At 43.8% G+C, this 24,350-nt stretch overlaps 1 protein-coding gene across 2 annotated transcripts in view; it reads right to left on the bottom strand.

Annotated features, from left to right (window-relative positions):
* ALDH1L2 (aldehyde dehydrogenase 1 family member L2) overlaps positions 1-24,350 on the bottom strand; it is a 31,027-nt gene that overhangs the window by 1,735 nt on the left and 4,942 nt on the right. For both annotated transcript variants that reach the window (XM_083401262.1, XM_083401263.1), the window contains 20 exons: positions 22,722-22,956; positions 22,223-22,388; positions 20,981-21,082; positions 17,217-17,306; positions 16,348-16,482; positions 15,779-15,904; positions 14,722-14,813; positions 13,903-14,050; positions 12,962-13,081; positions 11,720-11,847; positions 9,455-9,605; positions 7,450-7,520; positions 7,219-7,324; positions 5,641-5,728; positions 5,412-5,502; positions 3,453-3,552; positions 2,615-2,713; positions 1,669-1,834; positions 927-1,032; positions 380-579 (listed from right to left, as the gene is read on the bottom strand). In XM_083401262.1, coding sequence (XP_083257388.1) covers positions 380-579; positions 927-1,032; positions 1,669-1,834; positions 2,615-2,713; positions 3,453-3,552; positions 5,412-5,502; positions 5,641-5,728; positions 7,219-7,324; positions 7,450-7,520; positions 9,455-9,605; positions 11,720-11,847; positions 12,962-13,081; positions 13,903-14,050; positions 14,722-14,813; positions 15,779-15,904; positions 16,348-16,482; positions 17,217-17,306; positions 20,981-21,082; positions 22,223-22,388; positions 22,722-22,956 — 2,520 coding nt within the window. The remainder of the gene's footprint in view (positions 1-379; positions 580-926; positions 1,033-1,668; positions 1,835-2,614; positions 2,714-3,452; positions 3,553-5,411; positions 5,503-5,640; positions 5,729-7,218; positions 7,325-7,449; positions 7,521-9,454; positions 9,606-11,719; positions 11,848-12,961; positions 13,082-13,902; positions 14,051-14,721; positions 14,814-15,778; positions 15,905-16,347; positions 16,483-17,216; positions 17,307-20,980; positions 21,083-22,222; positions 22,389-22,721; positions 22,957-24,350) is intronic.

The raw sequence follows: 24,350 nt of genomic DNA, 5'->3' as shown, positions 1-24,350 counted from the left end.
TAACCCGAGGTACTATTTCTGGGTTAGCGGAGTCTGTAACCTGAAGCGTATGTAACCTGAGGTACCACAGTATTATTTAAAGGTGCTTTAAATGCATGAAGTGGGTGTGATCTGTTGCTGAAAAGCAGCTAGCAGTAAAATATGAGATCATAGTATTAAATAACTAAGAAACTTTAAAAGGTAAACATAGGTTTCAAACCTCTGACCCAAGGTAGGGACATGGTGACCTGCTGTTGTTGTTGGACTTCCAAGTCCCATCAACCCTAGCCAGCAGGGATTATGGGAGTTGTAGTCTAGCATTGTCCGCAGGTGCACAGCTTGCCCACCACTGCAATGAGCTTTAGATTTCTGTGTGGATCTTAAGTAAAATGCAACTTACCTAAATCTTTTCCAAAGCCAGACTGCTTGAATCCTCCAAATGGGGCGGCCACATCAGTTTTGTTATAGGTGTTGATGAAAACTGTTCCAGCTTCCAGCCTATCGCTGACGTAGAGAGCTTTGCTTATGTCTTTGGTGAAGACCCCTGAAGCCAAGCCATATTCGGTCCGGTTGGCTCGTTCCAACACCCCATCAACATCCCTGCAATATGAGAGAATAATCTGCCATCAATGCAGCAACATGGAATGTAGTAGAGACATTAATCCAAGTTAGTTTAAGCTGCCTTTCATCAACAGATTTCTCCACGCGCTATTTCGTTCTGCTGCTTCTTTATTATGTGTTTAAAAAGCTTGACTAGAAAGCATCCTCTGCTAAAATAAGTTATTGATATGGAGGCATCCCATGCAAGTAGGAATGAAGGTAAAAACGACAACACTTTACAATCACAGATGCCTGGCTTTATAAGCCACGTTTGGGCACTGGACTCACATGATTAACTGTTGCATGGAGAATAAAGAATAACACCATTAATCTATAGCAGGACCTACCCATCTTGGAACTTGGAAATGACCATTATAGGACCAAAAGACTCTTCTTGTGCAATGAACATATGGTCTTCAACATCCGTGAATATTGTAGGTTCCATGAAGAAGCCTGATCAAAGAGAAGATGGTGTGGCATGTGCAAAACTGAAATGATTCCAGACATTTTCTGTCTTGAGAATTATTTTTTTAATGCTTTTATTTCATTTTACAGGCATTTTCTGTCTTGATACACCATTGAGGCTATGCTGTACGTGTCTTCTGTAGCACACTCCGTATGGTGGCATTAAAAGTGTTAATTCTTTAATATCTTATCCAGGGCTGCAGCATTAGATTGGTTAATCAGATAAACTGATTTAGAAATCTTCTGAGGAATTTTTAAAGGGTGTACCCAGTTTAATCCACTAAAATTCATATGAGGGGAGAGTGCTGTTGCACTCATGGCTTCCCAGTGGTATATGGTTGGCCATGGGAAGAACAAGATGATGGACAAGAAGGGCCTTTGGTCTGATCCACAAGGCTCTACCTGAGACAAATTCCCCAAACGAAAGCCAAGAATCCAACAATAGGCATGAGCAGACCAGACTTACAAATTTGTAGCCCATGTCGCCTCATTAGGTAAGAACTGTGGTGAGGAATCCGTGGCCCGTAGGAGAATATATATATATCACACACACACAAACCCACCCCCACTGCTTTTGTTCATCAACTAATCTGATTTATGGATTCTACTTAGGTCATAGTTTACCTGGTCTACCTACTTGTCTTCCTCCATATACCAGAGTAGCCCCTTCTTTCACGCCAGTTTCACAATATTTCAGAAGCTTATCCAAATGTCCTTTATGGTTTTGTGGACCATGGTCTGTAGATCTGTCAAGTGGGTCACCAATTTTCATCTTTTTGGCTTCTTCCACCTACGGATTCCACCAAAGGAGAGGAAAAAGTATCTGGCAACTACTAAAACCCTTTTGGGCAATAATGTTGGCATCCCATCCGAAGAAGTAATTTGTAATGAGGTGTTAAAGTTATCTGGAGAAGAAAGGGAAATTGTCCTTTGTCCTGCTAGCTGGAGGACTCTCACAAAATGGAACAGAAGCTCATATTCTTGGCTCTCGTGCCAATCAATAAGTAGCCCTTTAGATGAGAGAACTGTGTGTTCCACCCCCTGCCTCGGCAAACTTAGATACTGCATGGGCCCCTCAGACATATGATTTGTGCCATGCTGGGGCCAGCAATTTATACTAATACACTCATGCCCATAGAAATTGACATACCAGTTTTCCCTTGCACTGGCACCAGGCAGACAGACGAGTCGCTTGGCAAAACTTCCTGGGGTTTCAAACAAAGCAAAAACACTGTGAAACTATTGGGTTTGTAACCAGTGGTCCTCCAGATGTTGCTGGACTACAGTTCCCAGCATCCCTGACTGTTGGCTGTGCTGCCTGGGAGTTGAAGTCCAACAACATTTAGAAGGCCATAGGATAGCCACACTGGGCTTAGCCCTGTTTCAGCCTTCCCTGACCAGGTGCCCTTTAGATGTTGTGGACTACAACTCCCATCATCCCTGATCATTGGGCCAGGTAGCCTGGGAGTCCAACAACCTCTGGAAGGCCCCATGTTGGCTACGTCTGGTGTGTAGTGGAAAGGCTCCTAAGGCAAAAATCTTGTTTAATCTCACGTTTTAAATTTCTTACCACTCTCCTAACAAATTCGTCGTGGACTGATTCTTCCACAAAAAGTCTGCCGGCTGCAATGCAGTTCTCTCCTTTGTTGAAGAAAACAGCTCCCATGCCCTGCATTGGAAGAAAAAGAACACGCCTTGAACATGCTTTTTTTGGTTATCTTAAGCTATTTTTTCCTTCCATTTTCATTTTCTATATGGAAGCCTGTGAAGAAGAAGAAGAAGAGTTTGGAGAAGAGTTTGGATTTGATATCATAGAATCATAGAATCATAGAGTTGGAAGAGACCGCAAGGGCCATCGAGTCCAACCCCCTGCCAAGCAGGAAACACCATCAGAGCACTCCTGACATATGGTTGTCATCCCGCCTTTCACTCCCTTTAAGGAGTCTCAAAGCGGCTAACATTCTCCTTTCCCTTCCTCCCCCACAGCAAACACTCTGAGGTGTGACTGGCCCAAGGTCACCCAGCAGCTGCATGTGGAGGAGTGGAGACGCGAACCCAGTTCCCCAGATTACGAGTCTACCGCTCTTAACCACTACACCACCACTGAACATATAAAACATACAGTGAATATGAGCATTCCCCCCCCTACTAACTATTAATTTAAAATGTTCTGTATTTTACTAGGTAAAGGGGAAGGGGTTGGGTTGTCTATGTTTTTATTTTATGATGGATTTTGTGATTTTTACGTTGTGAACCACCCCAAGATCTACGGGTATAGGGCGGTAAGCAAATTTAATAAATAATTATAATTTCAGAGCAGTTTCACAACCACAGTTCTCTAGAGCAGCAGCACAATGTACAATATACTATGGAGCAAGTTCACCAGAGCCTTTTCGAAGGCAACTTACCATTCTCACAGCTTTGTCAAGTTCACAGTCGTTGAATATGATCAGCGGGGATTTTCCTCCCAGTTCCAAAGAAACCTTCTTCAGATTGCTGACAGCGCAGCTGTAACAATTATAATGAAAGCATTCAGAATTCAGTCTCATTCCTCCTGATAGCCAGTGAAGGGAACTTAATAAACTTACAGTATATAAGTAAGCATATTCTGTGAAGGGAATAGGGGCCTCTTAACCCAACCCTAACCCTGCGGAAAGCCATCTAATTAGACTTTAATTTGATTTTGACCTGTTTTTAGGAGGTAATTTAATTATTGTTTGATTTTATACTAATGTTATATATCTGGTGTTAGCCGCCCTGAGCCCGACTTTGGCCGGGGAGGGCAGGATATAAATAAAAGTTTATTATTATTATTATATTAACAACAGTGGTGGACTTGGGTACTATAGATCCCTGTTCGAGGCCAGAATTTGGCATGCGCCCCCCCCCCTTTCCAAAGGCAAGTAAGGAGATGCCTGGCTTTGGGAAGGAGGCTTTGGGAAGGAGGCTTTGGGTGTCGCTGTAGTCTAAACCACTGAGCCTCTTGGGTTTCCAGTTGGAAGGTTGGCAGTTTGAATCCCTGCGACTGAGTGAGCTCCCATTGTTCTATCCCAGCTCCTGCCAACCTAGCAGTTCAAAAGCACGCCAGTGCAAGTAGACAAATAGGTACTGCTGTGGCAGGAAGGTAAACGGCATTTCCGTGCGATCTGGTTTCCCTCACAGTGTTCCGTTGCGCCAGAAGCGGTTTAGTCATGCTGGCCACATGACCAGGAAAGCTGTTTGTGGAAAACGCCGGCTCTCTCGGCCTGAAAGCAAGATGAGCACCGCAACCCCATAGTTGCCTTTGACTGGACTTAACTGTCCAGGGGTCTTTTACCTTTATCTTTACAAGTGCTCTGGCAGGGTCCTAGAGCCCTCTCACCTCCTCCCCAAATCTGGCTTTGAGGAGGGAGGACTCTAGGACAGTCTCAGGGCCTCATGCCTCCTTCCCAAAAACAGTGCTTTGAGACAGTGCCCAGTGCATGCGCATCACTTGCACAGCCCTAAATCCACCCCTGCTAACAACATCACCACCCTTAACAGACCACAGCTCCCAGAATTCTTGGCAGGAAGCCATGACTGGTACCAAAATAAATCAAGTTCTATTTACAGATTGAACATTTACTATGGCTCAGGTCCGAAGTTCCTCCTCCATTCACATAATGGAGAGAACCATATCCACCATCTGCCTGCAGCCCTTGCCCAGCACCATAGCCCATGCTATTTCCAAAGGTCACCCAACTTGCAGCAGCAGATTTTTGTGGGGGGGGGGGGGAAGGAAGGTGGAGGACCTCTTTTCTAGTCATGAAAGGAAAAGTAGCATCCAAATCAATTTCTACATACAGATTCCTCTTTACACCAGAGGCAGGGAAACTGTGGCATGCCAGGTGTTGTTGGACTCCAATTCCTATCAGCCTATTGCCAATGTGGTCAATGGTCAGAGGTGATGGAGGTTGTAGTCTAGCGGGATCTTGAGAACTACAGGTTCTTCCACCCCTACAGTGGTACCTTGGTTCTCAAACGTCTCAGTTGATGAGCATTTCAGAACCCAAACACCGAAAGCCCGGAAGTAAATGCTTCCATTTTCAAACATGCCTTGGAAGTTGAACGGCTTCTGCTGCATGTTTTTCAATTTTCTCATTTGAATTTGCAGACAGCCCTTTGCACCTCGGTTTTCTAATGTTTTGGAACTCGAACGGTCTTCCAGAATGGATTATGTTTGAGAACCAAGATACCCCTGTACTTTCTATTGTCAGTGTAGGGAGACACATTGCAAAAGCCACGCAGCTCATGGCTGTACGAAAACATCTCCATGTGAAGGCCATGCTCTAAAAATGTACAGCATGCAAAAATGGGGGTGGGGTGGGGGTGGGCAGTGAATACCTTACCTCTTCATGATTTGTTTCCCAGTTGGTGTTGAGCCAGTGAACCCAAGTTTACGAATGTCTGGGTGATCGGACAAGCGTTGCCCTGTTGAACCTGTAACATAAGTATAATTAAATGTTGAGCTTTAGTGTCATTGCGGACTTTGTTTATTTCAGTGATTTAGTTGTGCTGCACCCCATTCCCTCCATCCTCTTTGAACAGAAAAGAGAAACCATTGCATCACTGCTTTACCTGAACCAGGTACAATATTGATAACGCCTTTGGGAAATCCTGCTTTCACAGAGAGCTCTGCGAACTTTAAGGCAGTCAGTGGAGTTACCTACGTGAAAACACACACCATGATTTTACCAGACTGCCTGCCTTGGTATGCAGACATACAGGCAAAGAAGGTTCTAACAGAAGACAGTTTAAGCCAATTATAATATTGTGATAACATAAAACCAACACAGATGATCTATGTGTCGTATGGTATAAGGAAAATTGCAATGTTTACAAAATGGTTTAGCATGGTTTAGGTTTTTTTAAAAAAAAGAATTGTATTATTCCCCCGCCCCTTTCTCTCTTTATTGTTCTTGATTTTATTTAGTTGAGTTATAACACCTTCCTTTGTATTTTTGATGCTGGAGGACAGAATTGTGTGTGACTGCCCCATCATCACCAGCAGTCTTGAAGTAAGATTCAGTTTCCTGTCTGGTCAGCTTTTGTGCAGGGAAAAGGAGAGCGCACTGCCTTGACTCAGGCGGCAAAGTGTTTTGAGATGTCCCTGGTAGGATTTCCCCCCTCAGAGTGTGAAATGTGATTTCCATTGTTAACCCTCTTCAACAATGGCATATTCTTCCTTTATCTGTGCAATTTCTATCAAGGTCAATCAGTGGATGACTGTGACGTTAACATATGAGAGTGCTGGAGGTGAAATAGTTAAACAGGTTACCCAATCAGGACCCAGGGGGTGGAGTCAGAAGGACTATAAAACCAGCTCTGGGAGGGGCAAAGGGAGGAGTTTGTTGGGAGTTGGGTGGAATGGGAGTGAATTGGGATAGAGTTTGTGGGTAGGTTGAGTTAGTGTAGAGAAATAAACTGAGTCAGGAACAGTTAGGGGCTAGGAAGACAAGTAAATATCTGAGAGGTGGTTTAGTGAGTGAGAGCAGGTAGCGGAAGTTATAGGTCTGGATAGGCACCCCAAGATTGTAATTGACCAATACCGTTTATGAAACCACATGCTTGTTAAACTGCAATAAATAAACCAAAGTTTATGTTCCAATTTAACCCTGACTGGACTCAGGTAGGGCCTGGGTGGTGGCAGCGAGAAATAAACTGGTGGCACAGGGATCAATAGACAGTGAAACATCCGGGGACCCTGTGTGATCACCACAATGACATCGGTAAAAACGGTCTGGGGCAAGTGGGGGGGGGGACCTTCTTTAGCCTGAAGCCACATGTCGGTGGTGGTTGGGGTCAGAGGCAAAAGTGGGCGGGGCAATGAACATGAATTTGCTTTAGTACAGCAGGCTTGTTTCTGGATACACATCCCCGACTTGCACATCCCCTTTCTTGACTCCCTCCAAGCCTTGTTGGCGTAAACTCCCGCTAGGCAAAAGTGCAAGGTAGGTGGAAAAGAGGGCTAATACAGAGTGTGGTTTGGGGAGAGAGGTGTGGCTGGGAAGCAGGTGCGGCCTGCAGAATATCCCAGAATCTCAACAGAGAGACCTGGAAGCCTGCATTTCGCCCCTGGACATGAGGTTCCCTACCCCTACTGTAGACTGGAGGAATGCCATATATCAAGACATTGTCAGCCTGCTTGATGTTTACCTGTGCTGGTTTCAGAACTAAAGTGTTGCCAGCAGCCAAACACACCGCACTCTTCCACGCGAGCATCATCAGAGGGTAGTTCCAGGGAATGACAATTCCACAGACACTTTAAATTGGAAGCAGGGGGAAAAATACAGAAGTAAAACTGGTTTTTCAAAGAAATTTGCTATTAGTAAAACACTGAATCTTATCTAATTCCATTAGCAAAAGAAGAAGAAGAATTTGTCTTACCCTAAGGGTTCCTTCTTGGTGAAAGTTAAGTTATGGTTTGGCCGCGCATGGTTAATTGGAATGGTAGACCCCTATATGAGAAAGCAATCAGTATTATTTTTAAATTAAGGTGGTACAAGATGCATCCATCATATCATCACATTTGTTTGAACAACATGTTTGCTGTTAGCAGGCTCCTCCAGATGGCCTGTTTATTGATTTGCTTGCACAAGCTTACTTGGAGGTTACATTATATGCAGTCTTTATTGAGCTTTTCCTCTGGTTTGTTTCCTCTTAATCATTTATTTCTCCCACACCATTTAGTGCTTTTCCCTGTCACTTTCCTAGCTGCTAAAAGTCCAATTATTTTAAAGTGGGTTTGTTGCTCTGTAACTTGGCTTCTCGCAGTGAGGGAACCTCCAGAAGGCCCTTGGCACTGGACCTCAATGTCTGGGCAGAACGATGGGGGTGGAGACGCTCCTTCAGGTATACTGGACTGAGGCCATTTAGGGCTTTAAAGGTCAGCACCAACACCTTGAATTGTGCTTGGAAGTGTACTGGGAGCCAATTTAGGTCTTTCATGACCAGTGTTATGTGGTCTCAGTGGCCGCTCCCAGTCACTAGTCTAGCTGCCGCGTTCTGGATTAGCTGTAGTTTCCGGGTCACCTCCAAAGGTAGCCCCACATAGAGCGCCTTGCAGTAGTCCAAGCGAGAGATAACTAGAGCATGCACCACTCTGGCGAGACAGTCCGCAGGTAGATAGGGTCTCAGGCTGTGTACCAGATGGAGCTGGTAGACAGCTGCCCTGGACACAGAATTGACCTGTGCCTCCATGGACAGCTGTGAGTCCAAAATGACTCCCAGGCTGCGCACCTGGTCCTTCAGGGGCACCATTCAGGACCAGGGAGTCCTCCACACCTGCCCGCCTCCTGTCCCCCCAAAACAGTACTTCTGTTTTGTCATGATTCAACCTCAATCTGTTAGATGCCATCCATCCTCCAGCCTAAATCTACACACTTCAGTCCTTCCTGCAAAATACTGACAGTCTGGAGGAATATCAGGTGATGTCCCTCTGGCCTAAAGAGGGAATTCCAGCATGAACAGTCACATTAATGCTGTTTAGGTGGTACTCCATAGCCCTACGTAAGCTTAGCTGATAATCTGTGTTGCTAGGAGCCTCTCCCCCCCCCCCAGCTCATTCCTGGCCATGGATTGCCGCCACCTTCTATTTACTGCCAGAGAGCAGGCAGAGACTTACTGTATGTCTGATCTTAGTACAGTGGTGCCCCGCAAGACGAATGCCTCACAAGACGGAAAACCCGCTAGACGAAAGGGTTTTCTGTTTTTCAATGTGCTTCGCAGGACAAATTTCTCTATGGGCTTGCTTCGCAAGACGAAAATGTCTTGCGATTCCTGCAATTTTTTTTCGCTCCCCACCCCCTTTTTCTAAGGCACTAAGCTGCTAATAGCCTTTTAGCAGCTAATCCGCTAATCCCGTAAGCCTTTAATAGCTGCTAATAGCCGCTAATAGCGCTAATCCGCTAATCCGCTAATGGGCTTGCTTTGCAAGTCGAAAAAACCGCAAGACGAAGAGACTCGCAGAACGAATTCTTTTCGTCTTGCGAGGCACCACTGTACTGTACTAACAACCACAGTGCTAACACTGTAGATACGTTTATCTCCAGTCTTAGGGCTGAGAATGGCGATAACAGATCTCTGTCCTGGACATATGACATCAGGTAACAGAAAGCAGTGTACAGCTTGCTTAAAATGGCCTCGCAGTCTAGCAGGCTTAATAAGCGCCTGTACCACCACCCTGATTCTATAGGAATCACGTGTGACAACATGATACTCCTGCAACAAGCAGGATCTTGGAAGGATATATTTTTTCTCATACATCAAATGAATAGGAAAAATATATCGATGGAAACCCATGCTAATTCTCTGAAAAGGACCAATGTGTGCAAGAGCATGAATCCCCTAGTTGTTTTCCCAAGGATCAAGGCCAACTCAAATGTTAGCTTGCCTGTATTTTGTCACACCATCCAGCAAAGTATCGGAATGTTTGCACTGACATTCCGATGTGGGTCTTCAAAGCCAGTGTGTAAACAGCTCCTGAATCAATAGCTTCAATGGTTGCCAGTTCCTCTTGGTGTTCTTCCATCAAATCTGCAAGTCTTTAAAATGAAATAATGACATACAATGTAAAACAAAAAATGGTGTGTCTGTGATGCCCTGTATCCAAATAGCAGAATTTATGATGCAGATTCGTTAATATTTTGAGTAGAACCAATGGTTTTAGTGAAATGACCAAAGTGTGTGATTTGAGAATCGTGACTGAAGATGGGATGGGAAAGCATTCTACATCTCCATGCACACATAGAGGAAATCAGAGGGGCAGGAAAGAGCCAGGTAAAACTGTGTCAGATTAGGACCGTGAAGCTCGCTGGCTGACTTTGAGCCAGGCACTACAGTGGTACCTCTGGATGCGAACGGGATTCGTTCCGGAGCTCCGTTCGCATCCTGAAGTGAATGCAACCCACGTCTGTGCGTCTGCATGTGCATGGGTTGCGATTCGCCTCTTCCACGCATGCGTGTGATGTTATTTTGAGCGTCTGCGCATGCGCACGTGGCGAAATCCGGAAGTAACACACTCCGTTACTTCCGGGTGGCTGTGGAGTGTAACCTGAAAACGCTCAACCTGAAGCACATTTAACCCAAGGTATGACTGTATTTCTCAGCTTAACCTACATTGCAGGGTTGTTGTGAGGATAAAATGGGGGAAATATATGTATGTCAGCTTCAGCACCTTGGAGGAAAGACAGAAATCCGCCCCCCCAAATCCAGATTCTTCTCTGGGTCGTGAAGTTCTGAATTACCAGGTCTTTCTATGAAGCAGACAGATGTGTCAGAAATCTACATTTCTTCCCTTTTTGTTTTCCGGGTGCCATTCAAATTAGTGCACATAAACAAACTTGGTGCAGTATTTAGTTCACATATATTTTCCTTACAATGTGCTGTTCTGCAAATACACACTGATTAAAACATCCACAAAAATGGAATCTTGATGTAAATGAAACAATCAAGATTCCCTTTTGAGGGTGGTTTGATCAATGCACATAGGAGCATGTGTGCTTATTTGCATTGGTAACTTGCTGGGGGTGTGTGTGTGCAAATGGTGGCAAACTGCATGCAAATAAAAGAAAAGAGGGATCTGCAGGAAAAATGCAGCACAGGAAGCCAATTGTCAAGGGATTGCCAATTGACGAAGGAATGCACACGGCAGATAGTCATCTATTGTCAAAGCTGACACAATCATTTCTATGGCTCTGAATACCAACACACCCCAGTCTAGCATCTAGGCAGCTATTCTCAGGTCTGTGCTCTATGGAGCAGCTGCAGCAACAGGGAGCCACTCTACCAGTTTATGTACTTCCTCCCAAAGGGATGCACACACGTATCCAGAGACTGCATCTGTGTGGAAGCTGCTTTCGCTCTTCCCTCTTCAATCCCCTCCTGGTTCTGGGAAACAGTGGTGCAGGAGAGGGTGGGGAAGCACTTGGTACTTCGCTTGCCTGACCTGCCTCTTCCTCCTCTTCTTCTGACCCATCCTGTGCTCCACCCTCCACCTCTGAAGATTCCCCTGCCTCTGACTCTTGCCACCTGGCTGGTACAGTTCCCCACAAATCACTGCCCCCCTCTCCCAAGTCAGACTGCAGCCCCCCCTTCCCCCAGTGGACACTCATCAATGTCCCGCCAGTCCCCGACACCGATTTCAATGCAATAACAATTCAATGAATAATTATGTGCTCCTAGGGCAGGTGCTGTCAGGACACGGGTGGCGCTGTGGGTTAAACCACAGAGCCTAGGACTTGCCGATCAGAAAGTTGGTGGTTCAAATCCCCGCGACGGGGTGAGCTCCCGTTGCTCAGTCCCTGCTCCTGCCAACCTAGCAGTTCGAAAGCACATCAAAGTGCAAGTAGATAAATAGGTACTACTCTGGAGGGAAGGTAAACAGTGTTTCCTTGCACTTCTCTCGTTTGCCAGAAGCGGCTTAGTCATGCTGGCCACATGACCCAGAAGCTGTACGCTGGCTCCCTCGGCCAATAAAGCAAGATGAGCACTGCAACCCCAGAGTCGGCCATGACTGGACCTAACGGTCAGGGGTCCCTTTACCTTTAGGGCAGGTGCTCATAATCAGAACTCTGCTCCTTTACTAATTCCAGAATCATATATGTACAGAATTCTTGGAACATACAGAGCTGCAACTGGTTTCTTAGAGATGCCATACCTGTACAATATTCTCCCTCTGTCTCTTGCATTCATCTTTCCCCATTCACCATGCTCAAAGGCATTCTTCGCTGCCGCAACTGCTTTGTCAACATCGGCCGCTGTAGCCAGCGACACTTTGGCAATCACCTGCCATAAATATAGAGAGAGGCTTCGTCAGAATTAACCTTGCTGCTGAGCTTCCTTCCTCCAAAGCAGAGATGTCAGCAGGCAGAGCAATCCCAGGCAACAACAACAACAATATACAAGCATCATTCTGTTGGTATAAAGCTCCTCCTTCCACCTGGCAGTATTGCTGCTGGGGGAGCCTAGTGGAAAACCCTGTAAAAGGGATGTTCCAAGGGTGGGGTGCAGGCAAGGCTGAGTCATCCCAGGATCCGCTGGACCCCAAGTCAGCCTCAACAGTCATCTCAAGCTGGTGTTGGACCCAATCACTGTGCCAGCCTAGAACTGTCACAGGTAATCATCTATAATATGGCACCATGTACGAGGACAAAATTTGGCCCAACAAATGGATCTTCTCTACCTTGTGCCCCCTGGGCTCAGCGCCCTGTGCAGGGAAACTGCCCGCACCACCCTAAATCCAGCGCTGCAGGGATCAGGCCCTGTGATCCTTCTGCTCTTGAGAGCGGGACTCAGACCAATGGCTTTAAGATGTAAGAAAGGAGATTCCGACTAAACATCAGGAAGAACTTTCTGACGGTAAGAACTGTTCAACAGTGAAACGGACTCCCTCAGAAGGTGGGGGAATCTCCTTCCTTGGGGGTTTGTAAGCAGAGATTGGATGGCCATCTGTCCTGGATGCATTAGTTGAGATTCCTGCATTGCAGGGGGTTGGACTAGATGACACTTGAGGGTCCTTCCAACTCGACAATTCTATGATTACATCATTCTGTAAAGCCCCACTGGCAAGGAGATGGGAGTTTGCCTTGCACTCTAACATACTACACTACAACAGGGAAGAGAAGGGATGGAGAATCACTCCATCAGTGCGGCTGAGAGATGAACAAATTTTGGCACCTCCTAATTTAGAACTTTTCTATCCCAGCTGGCCATACAACTTGTAGACATTGTGACCAGTGGCAGTGTGTTATTGCCTTTTCAACTCAGATCCTCAAACAGGTTGCTCTGGCACAATGGGGGCGATTCCTTGTATAGTATTTACTACATTTTAAAGAGTTCTGCATAATCCAGATACAAAGAACTCAGAGAAAGACAATGTGGACACTAAGGGTTAACTCACAGATCCATCGGTTGGATTTATAGAGTCGTATGTTCCCCCGTCTTCAGCATTCACAAACTGCCCATTAATAAAACACTGATATGGCATCTTCACAGTCATACGGTTGACATCTTTTGAAACCTAACGGCAAAACAAAAAGCTTCAGTTTGTCCTCTGAACTAGCATGTGTGGACTATGACCAATGAACTTCCTGCAGAAAACATTAAGCAGAACAAATATATATTTTGAACGGTTACAATTCATTTGTAGCCCTTATTAGGATCCAAATGTAATTTTGAGATCCCATCGATTAGTGTGTGGGATTTAATCTTCAGTTTACCTTCAGACAAGTTATCTATATGTCAGGTGATTTGATTCTAACAGCTACAGTTGTACCTTGGATCCTGAACGCCTTGCGAGTCAAACGTTTTGCCTCCCGAATGCCGCAAACCCGGAAGCGATTGTTCTAGTTTGCAAACGTTCTTTGGAATCCGAATATCCAGTGTGGCTTCTGCAGCTTCCAATTGGCTGCAGGAAACTCCTGCAGCCAATTGGAAGCCATGCTTTGGTTTCTGAATGTTTTGGAAGTTGAACGGACTCCGTTCGACTTCCAAGGTATGACTGTACTAGAATCAATATTACTATCCTGGTGCCTTTCAATTGGGACTGATGGGAATTATAGTCCAAAAGCATAGCACACTATGTCAAACTATGGCTCAGCTCACAGCAGCAGCAGCCGCCGGACTCAACAAAGAGCAGAGTGGGTGCAATTTCCTCTCTGAGAGCCTACATATTTCTACGTTTGCTTGGCTTAGTGTTACATGCAAACTGGGCCAATGTATGCCCAGGGATGCACTATGTTCTACAGAGGGTCCTTGCAATGTAAAATTTCTCCCTTACTACACACCTTGTCAATTTACTAGTGTAATGAAAGAAAATGGAAAAAAAAATAAGCTACTAACATAATCAATTACTAATTCTTCCTCCTTGCCTTCTCCCCTGTGCTTTCTGACAACCATTTGGATGAACTCTCCAAACTTGGGCGCCATATAGACATCTTCATTCTGTAGCTCAAGTTCACCACATTTTTGCTTAATCTCTTCAATCATCCTTGGGAGACAAAGAAATCAAATAAGTGAAAGTTGACCAAAACAGTGAAATCAATAAAAAAACTGAATGGGACGATCGCATGTGGCTGCTTTCATTTCTCTCTCTCCTCCTCTTTTGCACTGACTACATCATGAGTCATTTGAGTCTTCATCTTTCAAATGGCATTTTGGAGCCACACTGTTTTAAATGGGAGACATCAGAGCTGGCAACCTGGAGGTGTATCTCAGCAGAGGTGCAAGAGTGGATTCAGGCTATGTTCAAGCAACTTAGCTTACACTGAGTGACAAATTGCTCAAAGTGAGGAGTTAGGCTAGAGGTAGTAGTAACATAAGGCTAGATGGGACCCTATTGGCTCCCAAGATCACTTGATCCCTTCCTGGCCTTCAAGCTGGGACTGGTGTTATGGTGGTTCTACAATGCAGCAAAGATCAAGCCAAAATGTCTGCCTGCTTGCAATTGACCAGAGCCAGCCCAGGACATTTTGTTGCCTGAGGTGAAAAATGAAACAGTGCCCTTTCCGCCACAATTCCATGCACAGAAGCTGACCAGACTGGCAGCTGCATCTTACCTTCAACACTGCTGACACCTGAGGGAAGCGACAGGCTAGCTTCAGAAGGTTAGGCTCTTCTTCCAGCATCTCTGAGTTGAGACCTTACAGGAGGTTGGCTTACCTAACAACATCCATAGAAGAAGCTCCAGATTTAAAGAAGTCCGTGGTATCCTCAATTACAGCCACGTTGCTCAAAATTCCCTTCCAAATGGACTGCAAGATATGGGAAATGTGTGAAACAATGATACAAACAAATCCATCTACCAATGAAGCAAGTTGGTCTACATATCATGCATTGTAGAAACATCTTTGAACTGGGTCCTACTATGGACTTCCCAACTAGCCTGCAATGTTAAGCCAAAGCCCTGAGGTCCAGCTCTGAGGACCTTCTGGTGGTTCCCTCCCTCGAGGTTACAGGGAACCAGGCAGAGGGCCTTCTCGGTAGTGGCGCACACCCTGTGGAATGCCTTCCCATCAGATGTCAAGGAAATAAACAACTATCTGACTTTTAGAAAACCTCTGGGCAGCCCTGTTTAGGGAAGTTTTTAATGTTTGATGTTTTATGGTGTTTCTAATATTCTGTTGGAAGCCGCCCTGAGTGGTTGGGGAGACCCGGCCAGATGGGCAGGGTATAAGTAAGAAATTATTATTATTATTACCCACTTATTATTATTGGCTATTGCACATAGTTTCATTGGATCTCATGTTGACAGCTGCCCTACGATCCTTCCGAGAGGAAGGCCTAGATATACATTTGATGAATGAATGATATGCATCCTCATGGCCACCTCTCTCTAGTTATTGAAGTTCCCACACCACTTGTGGTTCTGCTTGGAATAGCCTGAACATGGAACCTGTCAGGGGCTGGCAGGACTTTGAGGAATTTGTGGCAGAGGCAGGGGCCCCCCCTCAAGGCTGATCCAGAGGAAGGGACCAGTGATTTATGGAGTTTTGTGCCACCTCCGACTCTACAATTCTGTGATTCTATGATTATTGTTCACTGAGTTCAAAGAGAATTACTCCCAGGTAAGTGTGTGGAACCTTATTTATTATTTATAGCATACTAAAATGTTCTAGGCTTTGTAGAAAGGCTAAAAAACACAGTGTGTGCCTCCAGGTTTAAAAGCCCACTGCACACGTTCATCGATTTTCTTTCTCAAAACACAGAAATTGTTTACCTTGATATTTTCTGCCATCTCTTTCTCTTCTTCAGTAAGTTCTATGGCAGACAGCTTATCAGCGGAGAAGTATTTAGATGCTGGTATCATTCTTCCATCTTCAAACTGTAGATTTCTTACCAGCAACTAAAGAAAAAGAAGCAAATACAAAAAGAAGCTAGCGGTATAAAAAACCCCAAAAAACTGTAATAAACAAAGCCCTCATTCTAAGCTTTTATAATTATTAACAACAGCAATACCCTTTTTTTTAACCCACCCTCAATCAGCAGGTTCCATTTAAAAATCCAATACTAAGAATAGTTAAAACAAATCAAAGTCACAGAAATTTGGGTATCACATATCTCAGGTGTCACAGGGCAGGGTAAAGATGTGAATCTTCAGAATCCTAGAATCACAGTGCCATCACAAAGTCAGTCCTTGTTTTGAATGGCATAATATTCACATTGAAATCATTGGAGTTTTTTCCTTGATGTTATCTTATTCTGGTCCAAACTCTATGATTCTATGGTCACTTAGAATTGCAGTTCATTCTTATGTCCAAACCCCAAGACTGCTTCTGAAATGCTTACCATCTTTCCATCATTGCCAAACAGAACCAGCCCATTCTCTGTTACAAGACCAGGTTTTGCAGCACCTTTTATTGCCAGTTCTTCACCCAGAGGTGGTGAACCATGAAGTAATGATGACCCATAGAAAGTAACCATCTGTTTTTTAATATATAAAAAAAGATTATTATTTTTTACAAAAAGGAAAAAAATCAGCAAACAGTGGGCAGCAATGCTTGGATTTTACACAACTGGCCAAGTTGGATAGAACCAATCTATTTGGTCTTGTCTTTCAGTGGTAGTTTATGGGGAAATTCCTGTTGTAAACTATATTGTGCAAGAGGAATATTTGGGCGCCAATTATAAGTGCATCTAAATCATGGATGAGGAACTTGTGGTCCTCCAGATGTTGTTGGATTGCAACTCCAGCAGCTTCAGCAATAATGGACAATGGCCCTCAGTGTTGAGAGGTGTGTTCCAACAACATCTGGAGGGCCACAGGTTCCCCTCCCTGATCTAAATGAAAGTCCTTGGCAAAAGTATGATTCAAGAGAGCAAAAGAGTATCATTTCTTTGTCATTAATATATTTTACATTAGTAGCACCTACTGGCTATGTTACCAAGGCTGGATATAGACACATCAAAGAAGTGTTTCAGTTGAAAGCATTGTAAATTTAAACAAGGAAAACAGAAAACAGGACTCCACATTGCGCAATGTTCTGTTGCACATACAACACATATAAATCACTTCTATATACCAGTCTAGCTGAGTCCTAAATCATTATTCTTTCAGCAGTCATGTACTGATCCTCATTCTTGATAAGACTTTGATCTATACTCATTTGGTTATCAAAAGGCAACAGAATATGCCTGTTGTAATGTACATTGTTTACCTTGTCATCAATCATTGCCCAAGCTCCAGGTACTTTATCATGCCCTCGGATCCAGTTGTGTAAAGCTGCAGCTGATTGATCCCAAGAAATCTAGGAAACCAAAATGCGCAAGTTACTAGTTCCTACTTACATACCATATCATACTGTTAAGCCATTCCAAATAAAAAATTTCCTTCCAGTAGCACCTTAGTGAGCAGCTAAGTTTGTTATTGGTATGAGCTTTTGTGTGCATGCACACTTCTTCAGATACACACGAAATGTATCTTCAGATACACATGAAAGCTCATACCAATAACAAACTTAGTTGGTCTTTAAGGTGCTACTGGAAGGAATTTTTTATTTTGTTTCGACTACTGCAGACCAACATGGCTACCTACCTATATCTAAGCCATTCCAAATATTCATTAATTGGTCAAGGGCTGTGTTTGGACTTCATGATAAATTATGGCTTACTGTGACAGGAGTCCCTACCTTTCTTCCTCCAGTATGTCCACAAGCAGATTGAAAGCTTTCACTTCTATTTTTTATATATATAAAAGTGGTTTTTGTTTTTGTTTTTCAAAAAGAACATAAGAACAAAACCCCCTTTATCACAGAACCCTATGGAGAAATGTTTTTCCAAAGTTTCAAATGTGAGTCTAGTGATGTCCTGTTGGGTATGTGGTGAAAGGATATGACGTTTCTATAAAATTGACCTTCTCTCCTTTTCCAACTAAAGCTTTAACTTCCTTGGTCAGTTGTCCCCCCCCCCCCCCGAAAATGCTATGGTCCAAACTTTTTGTTTCCATTGTGACATTTGCCAAATGTTCAAAGGATTTCCAGTTTGGGGCAACAAGTTGTTGAGCTGCTACTAACAGAAGAGGAATCATTTCTTTGTATCTCAGACTGACATTTTCATTTTTAAATATTGCTAACAATACTAAAGTTGGGGTACAAGTAACACTTTGTTTGGGGATCAAACTTATTTCCTCAACAGCATTCTTCCAAAATGGTTGTAAATTGTAATGCCCACCACATATGTATAGTGATTCCAACCTCTTTACACCCTCTCCAGCAAAGAGGAGAGATAGCTTTGTTAATATGACTACACCTCAAAGGTGTTAAATGCCACTTGTGTGAGAGCTTTTTCACTTCTGTTTTTGACTGACTACAGTTCAGTCTTATGCGTAGACCCTAAAATGAGGAACATCTGTTGAAACACACCAACTTCATAGGTAAAGGTACCCCTGCCCATACGGGCCAGTCTTGACAGACTCTAGGGTTGTGCGCCCATCTCACTCAAAGAGGCCGAGGGCCAGCGCTGTCCGAAGACACTTCCGGGTCACGTGGCCAGCGTGACATCGCTTCTCTGGCGAGCCAGAGCCGCACACGGAAACGCCGTTTACCTTCCCACTAGTAAGCAGTCCCTATTTATCTACTTGCACCCGAGGGTGCTTTCGAACTGCTAGGTTGGCAGGCGCTGGGACCGAACAACGGGAGCGCACCCCGCCGCGGGGATTCGAACCGCCGACCTCTTGATCGGCAAGCCCTAGGCGCTGAGGCTTTAACCCACAGCGCCACCCGCGTCCCTACCAACTTCATAGCTCCTGGTTTTAAGTTGACTTGTGTCAAACAAATCATAGTTAAGGTTAACCACAGTTTATTGGGTTTGGACCATACGAGAAGCTGCAGTTAATAAAAAAATAGAAATAAGAGCTTCTGATTTATTCCTTGCGGTTGCACTGCCGGAAGAAAGAGAAAAGGGAAGCAAATAAGCTCAAGGTTCATCTAGGCTCTTTCCCCTCATGCTAAACCATGTTTGATCATGACATCTGATTGTGACAATGGCTACAGAGCTGGGAATAATGACAAGCAACATGATATGATGCAGAGAAAGTGAATGCAGCAGAATGTTCATTTAATCCTCGTGCAATGAGGCAAAATACTTTTCAGATGTTACTAAAAGTGCTATTTTGTGAGATAGATTACAACAGTTGTAAAAAAACAGGTAAAGAGAGAATCTTCTGTCTCAGTGTACTGGCAATGTCCTTATGTAGAAAGCATTGCAATATGGTAAGGAACAAACCTTAGCCTAAAATCCTGTAGGATTGCACTGTTAGCCAAGAGGTCTACTTCTGTACAAGTTAAGATTTGCTTGTCTTTTTCTTCTGTTACCTAGTCCATCCAAAAAAAAAAAGGCTTTCTTGGTATAAATAAGTCAAGGAAACCAGAGGTGGCTGATCTGTGGCACTCCAGATGTTGCTGAACTATAACTTCTGCCATCCTTGTTGTAGCTCAACAACATCTGGAGGGCCACATGTTAACCTGTTCTAAGGAACTGACATGAATTTAGTTTTTTGTGTGTGGTGGTCTTTAATAGTTCATCTGTAACCGCTTATATTCTTGAAAGCAGTGTGTTATGATCCTTAATGACACAGAAACCTTTTTTTCTAGAACAGATATTCCATAGAAAAGAAAAACTGGTGATTTTTTATTTTTTTTAATAGGCTGAGTTAAAGGGAAGAACAGCTGCTCCATATAAATTGATCTCTCACTGGAGATGCCAGGCAGGTCAGGATGTTTCTAATTATAAATGTCTTCTGTGGAGGCATGTTGCACTTTCTTGGAATTCATTCACGAAAGAGGGTGAGGAGATTAGCTGTCTTATGACAGTCATAACATAGGCCTACTACAATTAAAAATCAAATCTGGATCGAAAAAGATAAATCATGGATTAATGGACATTTCCTGTTAAAAGCAATTGGGACTGAATTCGAACAGCAGTAAAGTTCCTTGTTGACATTAATCTGGGGGATTTGGGATGAAGTCACAGGCAGCAATAAATGTGTGGGTAGAATAAAGTTATAGTCCAGTTATAATGTTGTTGGACTCTAACTCCCATCAGCCCTAGCCTGCATGGCCAATGGTCAGGGATGATGGGAGTTGTAGTCTACCTACAGATGTTGGCTACTACCAACATAACCATTTAATAGTTATTTCAATGAATAAATTAGTTATGGAAAGAGGAAAATTCTGAGTGTTTATGAAATGTATGTAGAAAATGTCAAATTTGGCCCTTGTTGGAGGAAACCAGCACAGAGGAAGATCCAGAAAATTCTTCTAGTTTTTCAAGTAATAGCTTAAAGATTTCTTACATACCATGGTGTTTTAGTTTAAATTGCACATTGATTTGCGCTCACTAGTACGTGAGGTGTTCTAATTCATTTTGCAAATAAATACATTCAGTAAATAAATACATTCTACAGGGATGAACATTAGTGGCAAACTTACAACTGACACTTTTGTCTTTTGTCATTGGCTGCATTTGAATGTAATGCCAAACCACGGTTTAGTGTGAAGTGAATAGGCCTGACCTCCACCAGGGCTTGTGCAATCCCTGCTATCCCCTTTTCCTGTGTGTCTGAGGAGGATGAGTTTGGAAGCTTTACCGTTTGCTTTTAGTTAATCACAGTTTATCATATTGTCTGAATGGGGAACTTTATTTTACACTAACTATGTTCAGTTTAAATGAACCAACTTTACAAACCACAGTTTCAAGTTATCTTGTTTTGAAACTAATCATAGTTAATGATTCCCAGTTTGGACAAAGCTGACAAACTAAAGCAAAAGCTCCCAACTCCTTGCTTTAAGAGGAGAGGGCGATTGCAGAATCCCATTCATGTTATGCAAAGCTAAACCATGGTTTAGCATCATGCCCCAATACAGCCATTATATCAGAAACCACAGCCACGCCTTGGGCCACAGCACACTGTTGCCAACAATACCTCTGCATTTTCTTTCTTCTGAATGCCTTCATAAGTTGCCCCTTCTTCAGGCTGCGTTATATGAGGAGCTTTACCATCAGCAATTAATTGTACAGCTTCTACCTAAACAAACAACAACACAGTTTTGATTGCTCTAGGAATCAAAATGTTGTTTAATCATTTTTACAGCTATTTAAAGGACCAATTCAAGCATGTGTGATAGCTGCTTGAAAATCCTATCGCGGGATCAGCATATCAGTAGCATTTTATTGGTAGTATTTGTTGCCATGTATTACCTCTGTACATCTGAACTATAGGCACTTTCACACTGTTCTCAGACAGGATTTAATTACATACCAGCAAATTCAGATTGTGTAGTTATAGTTGATTAGGAAGTCTTCCACAAAAACCTGCTTCCGGAGGATTTTTTTTTTTTTTTTTTTTTTGTGATAAAGAAAGTGAATGGAAAGTGTGCGATAGCACTTTCTTTGACACAGCATCTAACGTCCGCACAAATAAATTGGAATGAAAGCTCATTAAGCAGCCAACACTGCCTAATTTCCATGCAAAAACAAAACCAAACCAGGATGAATTCCCTGTAAATAGGTCTGGAAGTGCCCTATGAAGTTCTAAATTCAACCCTAAATTAACCTTCATTTTATTATATTTAGTTAAATATTCAGTAACTTCCTGGATTATATTCAGTTAAATATTCAGTTACTTCCTGGATAGGCCTCAGCCCCATGACCATAACAGAAATACAGTAATATTGGCCTATTTCACTAGATTAGTGAGGTAATGTGTAGTGGTTAGAGTGTCAGAAAAGGACCTGCGAGACGAGGGTTCAAATCCCCACACTGATTGTTTTTATTGTTTATGTAAAGAATTATGCAGAAATTCTGGTTTTAGTATGCTGGCTGTTTGCCGTAATAATAAACATTGACATTGACACTTACCGGGTGACCTCAGGCCAGTCACTGCCTCTCAGCCTAATCTACCTCACAGGGTTGTTATGGGGATTGAATGAGGAGGGGAAGAACCATGTACACCACCTTGAGCTCCTTGGAGAAAAAGGTGGGATATAAATGCAACAAATAATAATATATGTGAAGATTTCTGAGCTGTTAGAAAACTGATAACTAAACAGCAAGTAGTATTATTACCAAATATCTGTCTGACAGTTTGTGCCCTATTCTTCTCCAGACCAAAACTCTGATTTTTGAAGTGCCCAACGACATGGCTTTTTAGCTCAGATTGTCTTACCATAGCTTTTATTCCTTCTGGGAAAAGAAACCGATTGTACAGGTCATCAACAGTATCATTTGGGGCAACAGCACATTCCCTTTGTAGGAGAATTGGTCCTGTGTCCAGACCATCATCAGCCCAGAAAATGGTGAAGCCAGCCTTCTTATCCCCTTGGATTAAAGTCCTGAATGTAAGCAAAAAGTCAGGTATGAATGAGATCAAAATGTCTTGATAAAGCAATATCATTTCATTATTTGCAGCTATGAGACAGGTGCACAGATTGCCTTGCAAACTTTGGAAGAGTCTTTAAAAAAACCCTGCCATCTTACCTGACCGTAAGCCAGTCTGGCTGAAACTGATGGGCAAGTACACCTGGAAGGCCACCAGTTGTCCTTCCCTGTTCTATAGTGGGTAGATGGCTACTCCTTGCCTGCTCCCTCTTCATCCTTCAGCCTCCCACCCTTGCCTCCTCCCATGCAAATGGATGCTCAGCTAGGCTTTTATCAAGCCTACTCACCAGTTGATTGCAGAAGCACCTCTATGACGGGGAAGGATCGATGGATGGTAAATAATGGAGCCATGCTTCGGACTGTCAATAACGTCCATGGGAATGAACTGTGTGCAGTACGGAAGGACGTTCAGCTCTGCTCCAACTGATTTGTAGGCTTCGATAACTTCCTCGATTGGCTTGCCCTTAACTCTCCACCTTGGGAACTTAAACACAGGGGTTCCATCCTTTTCTGCAGCTGATGCTGGCAAATAAGGGGAAAAGACCACTTGCAAATATTCTTGGCGACTGAAAAACTGACATAGATAGGTAAAATTTGTAAGGACAAAGCAAGCCCCCTTCTCACCCTGCTTTAGCAGTTGGAGCCAGCCAGGTGTAGACCAGGTATGGAGAACCTCCTGGAAGGGCTTCTAATTTGGCCCACAAATCAGTTTCCCCCAAGTCACCTGAACCATCCCTGACCAGCAGTGAATTCAAGTCCTGCTGGGATTGGCTACACCCTAAAGTTTCCAATTGGGAATTTTATCCACTGACTACCAGTGACTTCAGCCCCACAGGGATGGGCTAGGAACTTTCTTTGCAGCGCAGCTTGAAGTCAAGGCATGATGGAAAAGAAAAATGGGTTACCTGACATCATGGTGCAGCCAGGTGCTCAATAGGTGGGAAGCCCCACCCACTTATCAAAGTGGGGAAAATTAAGGATCCAGGCCACTGGGCTGAAAAGGTTCCTCACCCCCTATCTAGACCATGTATAGGGTGCCTGTGTGTGCTATTTGATGGACAACAGTTCTCCGTTTAACAGACTTTCTTATCCAGAAGTTGCCTATCCAGAGTTAGCGCTTGGACAGCAAGCTGGGTAGGCACAATCTCAAGATGGTGAGATGGACTGTATTTTTTATTTAATCATAGGCATTACTTCTAAATGTGCATCTATAAGTATACATTAGCAGCAGGTGTACATATTGTGCAAATTTACATTCACTTTCAGTGATGTACTTGAGCAATCCTTGTGAGAGAAGACAACACATTGTGGGCTGTTGGAGGATGGATGGTGGCTAGCAGATTGAGGCTGAATCCTGACAAGACAGAAGTACTGTTTTGGGTGACAGGAGGCAGGCAGGTGTGGAGGACTCCCTGGTCCTGAACAGGGCCCCTGAAGGAGCAGGTGCGCAGCCTGGGAGTCATTTTGGACTCACAGCTGTCCATGGAGGCACAGGTCAAATCTGCGTCCAGAGCAGCTGTCTACCAGCTCCATCTGGTACGCAGGCTGAGAGCCTACCTGCCTGTGGATGTGGCACATGCTCTAGTTATCTCCTGCTTGGGATACTGCAATGCGCTCTACATGGGGCTATCTTTGAAGGTGACCCAGAAACTGCAACTAATCCAGAATGCGGCAGTTAGACTGGTGACTGGGAGTGGCCGCCGAGACCATATAACACCGGTCGTGAAATAATAATAATAATAATAATAATAATTTATTATTTGTACCCCGCCCATCTGGCTGGGTTTCCCCAGCCACTCTGGGCGGCTTCCATAGAAACAAAAAATACAGTAAAATATCACAGATTAAAAACTTCCCTGAACAGGGCTGCCTTAAGATGTCTTCTGAATGTCAGTGAAAGACCTATATTGGCTCCC

This window comes from Podarcis tiliguerta (assembly GCF_965153285.1).
Source record: "Podarcis tiliguerta genome assembly, chromosome: 10".
Lineage (NCBI taxonomy): Eukaryota > Metazoa > Chordata > Lepidosauria > Squamata > Lacertidae > Podarcis > Podarcis tiliguerta.
The sequence above is the reverse complement of the archived record's forward strand: the minus strand, read 5'-3'. Positions and strand labels throughout refer to the sequence as shown.